The 7,286-nt window shown below is 40.0% G+C and overlaps 1 protein-coding gene across 1 annotated transcript in view; it reads left to right on the forward strand.

Moving 5' to 3' along the window:
• Window positions 1-1,088: 1,088 nt before the first annotated feature.
• The window catches only part of cped1 (cadherin-like and PC-esterase domain containing 1), a 40,602-nt gene continuing 34,404 nt past the window's right edge, over window positions 1,089-7,286 (forward strand). The window contains exon 1 of the mRNA XM_061714638.1: window positions 1,089-1,325. Coding sequence (XP_061570622.1) covers window positions 1,089-1,325 — 237 coding nt within the window. The remainder of the gene's footprint in view (window positions 1,326-7,286) is intronic.

Below are 7,286 nucleotides of genomic sequence, written 5' to 3' on the forward strand. Positions count from 1 at the left end.
ACAATGAGTAAAGCAAGACATAATAACATAGTAAAAACAAAAAAAAGAGTAAAATAAAGAGGAAAAACGTTGTGATTTTTAATTTTTCTTCTCAAATTTTTGAGTTTTTTTTTGTTTTGCAAAATTCAGAGATAATAAAGTCAGAAATGTAGATTTTATATTATTGCAAGTTTTCAAAAAGGAAGTTTTTTCATGAAAACTGCTTTTCTTGCAGCAGCAGCAGATGATTTCCAGCGCTTGAACTTCATCTCCGCGGTTTTACCAGGAAACCCGGGAACTATCGATCAGCTGATCGCTGATCGCTGACGGATCGAAGCCGCTGTTGCTTTAAAAAGTTCTTGTTTTCCTGACTTTTCCTGACGCGAACACATGCTGGGAACATGTGTGTCTGTTCCCGAAATAACCAGAGGAAGAGGAGGAGGAGGAGGAGGAGGAGGTGCTGACCACCTACCGACCAGCAGGACCAGAACCAGAGCAGAACCGTCCAGAACCCGAGCAGACCAGACCTGGAGGACCGAGGAGGAACGGAACCGGACCAGAACCCGACTAGGGTCCAAAGCGGACCAAAGCGGACCAGAACCCGTCCAAAAACCGGTCAGGGACTGAAGCGCAAACCGTCCCGAGGACTCCTGGAGGACCGAAGCGGACCAGAACCAGTGCAGAACCGGTCCAGAACCCGTCCAGGGACCAAAGCGGACCAGAACCAGTGCAGAACCCGTGCAGGGTAGGGACCGGACCAGAACTCCCGCTGCAGGACCGAGGAAGAGCGCGTTGCGCGCAGAAAGTGAGAAAGTTTGTGGAAGTTTGAGCCTCTTCCTCCTCCTCCTCCTCCTCTTCCTCCCCCGGTCTAAGTGGAACCAGATGGAGGAACCTGGTTCTGGTTCTGGTTCTGGGTCCGAGGCGGACTAGACCCACTCCGAACCCCCCCTGGTCTCCCTGAACTTCAGAGGAGGAAGAAGAGGAGGAAGAGGAGCGGTGTTTGTCTTTGAAGCGCCTTTGAAGTCACGTGACCCCCCCCCCCCCCCCCCCCCCCCCCCCCATGGGGGAGCCGGGCCCCCCGTGACGTCACTGATGCTGCGGGTCCGAGGATGCGGCGCCTCCTCTTCCTCCTCTTCCTCCTCCTCAGGACCGCCGGGATGATGCTGCTGCGGCGGCGCGCATGCGCGGCCCCGCTGCTCGCCCTCGCGCTCGCGTGCCTGGGCTACCAGAGCCTGATGCTGGGTCGGAACCGGGCCGGGACCGGACCCGGGCCAGGACCGCCACGGGCCCCGCGGGCCCCGGACCGGGAGCTGGTGGACGCAGAGAGGCTGGTGTCCGACCTGGAGGTGAGGGGAGCTGTTGCTATGGGAACAGAGGTGTCAAAAGTATTCACGTTCATTACTCAGGTAGAAGTATAGATACTAGAGTTTAAAAATACTCCTGTAGAAGTTGAAGTATCAACTCAACTTTTTTACTCAAGTAAAAGTCTAAAAGTACTGGTTTCAAAACTAGTTAAAGTATAAAAGTAAAAGTAATGTAAGGGGGGGAAAAGCCATTAAGGACAAAAGCCATTGAAAATAAATGCATCTTAGTATAATGCAAAATAGGGATGGGCGGTATGGACTAAAAAATGTATCACGATAATTTCTAGCATTTATCCCGATAACGATAAAAATGACAATAAAAAAATTTGTAACTTTGTAACTATAAATCTATCAACACATTCAGTCTTTGGAGCCCCAAAACACTGCTCTAAAAGATACTAAATGCTACTGAACTACACCAATTAAATTGAATTGATAAAAAACAATTAAATGATTCCACCTGTACTGCAAAACTGGAATGACTCAGATCCCCCATGTTTGTTACACAAACGCGTATCAACGGGAATTTTTCTTTCTTTCTTTCTTTCTTTCTTTCTTTCTTTCTTTCTTTCTTTCTTTCTTTCTTTCTTTCTTTCTTTCTTTCTTTCTTTCTTTCTTTCTTTCTTTCTTTCTTTCTTTCTTTCTTTCTTTCTTTCTTTCTTTCTTCCTTCCTTCCTTCCTTCCTTCCTTCCTTCCTTCCTTCCTTCCTTCCTTCCTTCCTTCCTTCCTTCCTTCCTTCCTTCCTTCCTTCCTTCCTTCCTTCCTTCCTTCCTTCCTTCCTTCCTTCCTTCCTTCCTTCCTTCCTTCCTTCCTTCCTTCCTTCCTTCCTTCCTTCCTTCCTTCCTTCCTTCCTTCCTTCACGTACGTTGTGCGTGGATTTAACACAGAAACATAAATCAGCTTCACACAAAAACATCATCAACGGGAATTCATCGTTTTTACCGCGAGATGACAAATTCTTACCGTAAGGAATTTTTTTGACGGTATATCGTGAACGGTAAAATATCACCCATTCCTAATGCAAATATATTAAAGAAGCATATATGTGTACTATTGAGCAGTAACATGTGTTTCAGAGAGCAGGAGATATGATGACTAGTTGCCTATAAGTATTGTAATGGTGCAAAAAGTCAAACTTCATGTTCATGTTATCATTTATCCTAACCTTTATTGGAATGTACATCCAAGTTTAGTTGCAGGAATCTGAGGGAACGGATGTAAGAACAAACTGGACAAGAACATCTGAAACAACCACAACCAAATTTACCCTATCCGGATGGAGCAATTTAACTGGATAGTTTTTATTTAAAGGCCCAAATGAAATAGAGTAACAAGGCTGTTTTTAAAATGTAAGGAGTAAAAAGTACAGATAATTGCCTGAAAATGTAAGGAGTAAAAGTAAAAAGTCGTCCGAAAAATAATTACTCCAGTGAAGTATAGATAACCAAAATTTCTACTTAAGTAAGGTAACGAAGTATTTGTACTTAGTTACTTGACACCTCTGACCGGGTCAGAAGGTTGAGTTCAGGGTCAAGACTGAAGTCAGGGTGGCCCGCTGGGGTCAGCACTGATACAAATATTGTGCTTGATCTACTTAAAAAAAAATAAGTCAACTTTTTGCATGAGATTATTATGTAGATCAAGAAAGACTAGTCTTTGTATAAACTACTTAATTTTTTGTATGTAAGTAATACATTTTGCAAGTACAGTCAACTTAAACGGGGACCTATTATGAAAAACACGTTTTTTCTTGCTTTAACATATACAGGACTGTCTCAGAAAATTAGAATAGTGTGATAAAGTTCCTTATTTTCTGTAATGCAATTAAAAAAACAAAAATGTCATACATTCTGGATTCATTACAAATCAACTGAAATATTGCAAGCCTTTATTATTTTAATATTGCTGATTATGGCTTACAGTTTAAGATTAAGATTCCCAGAATATTCTAATTTTTTGAGATAGGATATTTTAGTTTTCTTAAGCTGTAAACCATGATCAGCAATATTAAAATAATAAAATGCTTGCAATATTTCAGTTGATTTGTAATGAATCCAGAATGTATGACATTTTTGTTTTTGTAATTGCATTACAGAAAATCACAATATTCTAATTTTCTGAGACAGTCCTGTATAAAGTGGTCTCCCCTCAGCCTGCCAACTCAGAAAAAGGAAAGCAACCAAATTCTGCAGTGTCTGTACAGCCGCCCGGGTGAGCCGTCCCAGTGTGATGTGGATCTACGAGCCAATAAGATTCTGCCCCCTTTTGTTACGTAACAAAAATGCAAACCACGCCCACAACTAAAAACCGTGTAACTACATGAGAGTGTCCGACTATCGCGTCACACTGCGTGACATCAGACGCTCTCTGTCCATCTCCCTCCAGCAGCTGCCACTTTATTGAGGTTCTTGTAGTGAAATGAGGAGGAATCATAGAGATAACTTCTCATTTCAACTAACTGGATCAGCCGTTCCTCATCCGTGACTGTTTCCTACAGCGCTTTCAACCGGCTTTCAACGCGAACGACAGGAAGAAAATAGAAGCAGGGCGTCCGACAAATGTTCAGCTCAAACGGCATCGCTGCAGCCAGTTAGGACAGTCCAATAGAAAATAAAACAATGGAATTGATTTTGTCGCTGACGCTCGCTCGCATCGCATGCAGTTAGGACACGGTGTAACTCCGCCGGCCGGAGCTTCTGCCATTTTTTTTCGTAGCGGTGTATCGCGTCATTCAGGCAGCAATCAGCACAGAGCCTCATTATCATAGCCCCGCCCACTCAGAATCCCACATAGATAATGAGGTTAGAGAATGGGAAGATAAAGACATGGTTTAGAGGCTGAATTTCTAATTTATTTAGCAAAAACAATCAAAAGCTTGTTTTTAAGACATTCAAGGCCTGTTTAAAATAGGTATTAGATGCCGTAATAGGTCCCCTTTCATTGTGTTAAGTTTACTTTATTTATCAAAATTAAGTTGACTTGATTAAGTCTTTCTTGATCTACATGAAAATCTCTAAAAATCTCTAAAAGTTGCCTTAATTTTTTTTAAAGTAGATCAAGCAAGATATTTTTTACTGTGGTTTCTACTTAAACAAATAAAGCATGTTTCCTCTAAACGTTGTTCAATCTGCCCAATAAATTAAAATTGTTAAAGGAAAAGTAAATACAACGAGATCATTGCTTGTTGTTTGTGTGTAAATGAAAAGATTACTGGGATTACATAAATACTGCTGGTTAAGGAAAAAATGCACAATATGTTTTTTGAACAAATACAGATTAAGTTCAAAACTAGATGTATTCATGTAAAGCAACAAACTTAATTTTTAATTGTTAATATCACAGATTTAAACATGTTATATTTACATGCGCTTAGATTAATTTTTTTTCAGTGCAGGAACTAAAAATAAAAACCTGCTTGGGTCTGGAACCAAGCCTACGGTTCCTCTAAGGTCTAGAAGTTAGTTAGTTAATCTTTATTTCGGTCAATTTTAAGCATGAAAATCACTAAGCAAAATAATAAACATTTACAGCTTTTTCTTTGGTCAACATGGTGATTATTTTGACCGAAAAGGTTTGAGCTTGAAGCATAAAGCTTGTCTTGCCCAAATTTTAACATAATAGAATATACAAAAAGAACAAATGAATTTTCATGAGGCTACACAAAATAATAATAATAATAATAATAATAATAATAATAATAATAATAATAATAATAATAATAATAATAATAACCATACCAAAAACAATAATAACAATAATAACAATAATAACTGTAATGTAATAATAATAATAATAATAATAATAATAATAATAATAATAATAATAATAATAATAATAATAGTAATAGTAATAAAAATGATAATAATAATAATGATAGCTCTGAAAATAGAAAGTGAAAAGACGCTAAACAAACCGACAAAAACCAATTTAGGTTGTCATTTCATCTCATGTATGTGTATTGTGTCTATACACCAAATTCTACATACTATTCATGCATATGTTCATACCGGTACACACACACACACACACACACACACACACACACACACACACACACACACACACGCATACATGTGTACATTCTTCTTTGTTTGCTTATTCTGCATTTATATATGTGTCCATTACCTTTGCTTTGAATAATAGCTTGAGTTTGCTAATTTAAGGTCGTTGTCTAATGAGTTCCACAGTTTTACTCCTAAAACGGATATACAGGACTGTCTCAGAAAATTAGAATATTGTGATAAAGTTCTTTATTTTCTGTAATGCAATTAAAAAAAACAAACTGTCATACATTCTGGATTCATTACAAATCAACTGAAATATTGCAAGCCTTTTATTATTTTAATATTGCTGATTATGGCTTACAGTTTAAGATTAAGATACCCAGAATATTCTAATTTTTTGAGATAGGATATTTGAGTTTCTTAAACTGTAAGCCATGATCAGCAATATTAAAATAATAAAAGGCTTGCAATATTTCAGTTGATTTGTAATGAATCCAGTATGTATGACATTTTTGTTTTTGTAATTGCATTACAGAAAATCACAATATTCTAATTTTCTGAGACACTGAGTAATTTTCTGAGTACATCTGCCCTTTGTATTTGTTCTTACTGTTGTTGTCTTGAACATTGCTGTTCCCCTGAGGTCGTGTTTGCCATCTCTTGGCTTGAACAGTTCCTGCAGCCCGGAACTAAATTGTTATAAGCTTTATATATATATATATATATATATATATATATATATATATATATATATATATATATATATATATAATTACAGTGGTGTTCAGATTAACTATGTCTTGCAATTTAAGTGTATTGTTTTGAATGAAAAGTGGGTTTGTTGAGAACCGGACCTGCGGTTCCTCTAGGGACCACTAGGTTCTGGGGTCCAGAGGGGAGAACTGGAGGAGCTCAGAACCTCCAGAACTCTCTCAGTACCAGAACCTGGTGGTCAGTGGAGGACCTGCAGGTTCTGGGTCTGGGTCAGAACCCGGTCGTCCCTCCAGACGCCCCCGGCTCCTCGTGGCTCTTTGTTCTGGTATTTTTAGAGCCGGCAGACGGGAGACGGGCCGCCGCCAGGTCCAATCAGAACCAGAGGAGTTCTGGGTATTTTAAGTGACCCGGTCCTGGTGAGATATAAATATTTGGGAGGATCCGGTTCCTGGCAGGCTGGTCTGGGTCGGGTGGTGGTGATTTACGGCCCAGTTTACGGCGGCACTAAATCCCCCCCCCCCCCCCCCCCCCCCCCCTCCGTCAGCTGCTGCTCTTAAAGGGACAGTCCCACGTTCCTCCAGACCTGGACCCAGAACCCCCACCGGGTCGTCTGGGTTGGCCAGCGATTACCAGTAAAGACGTCGCACATTTACACCACAGAAGAAGAACGTAGACGGGTCCAGACGTGACCCAGCGGGTTGTTTGGTCACATGTCCTTGCAGGTCATGTGACCAAACCAGACTCTGGTCCCAGACGGTTTCAGGTTCCAGGATCTGAGCCAGAATCATGGATGTGAGAACCTGCTAATCTGAGGTCACAGAGCTGATAATAAAAGTGGAGATTTCGGGTTCAGAGTCTGAGGAAAAACTTATTTTGAGAAAACGGCCTTTAAAGACTTGTACTGTAACATTCTGTAGATTATTAATGTAAATCGGACTTTTACTAAAGGTTGCTGATACGGAGGAGATGACAATTTTTGGAGCTTATATCATTGTTCAAGAGAGAGAGCTTTATGATACCTGACAAGACATGGGTCAGACAACAGGCCACAGCACACAGCAGCATGTTCACTTTTGCCGAATTTAGGAGAAATCTACCACAAAAGAGGCAAAATGATGTAAAATAACCACCTTAATGTGGATTTTCTACCATTTCGTTTGACTTTTATGAAAAAATACATTCTAAGGAAGAAAAATACATGCTCCCAAAACATGCTTTGGGAATG

The sequence above is a fragment of the Cololabis saira genome, chromosome 23, assembly GCF_033807715.1.
Source record: "Cololabis saira isolate AMF1-May2022 chromosome 23, fColSai1.1, whole genome shotgun sequence".
Taxonomy (NCBI): Eukaryota; Metazoa; Chordata; class Actinopteri; order Beloniformes; family Belonidae; genus Cololabis; species Cololabis saira.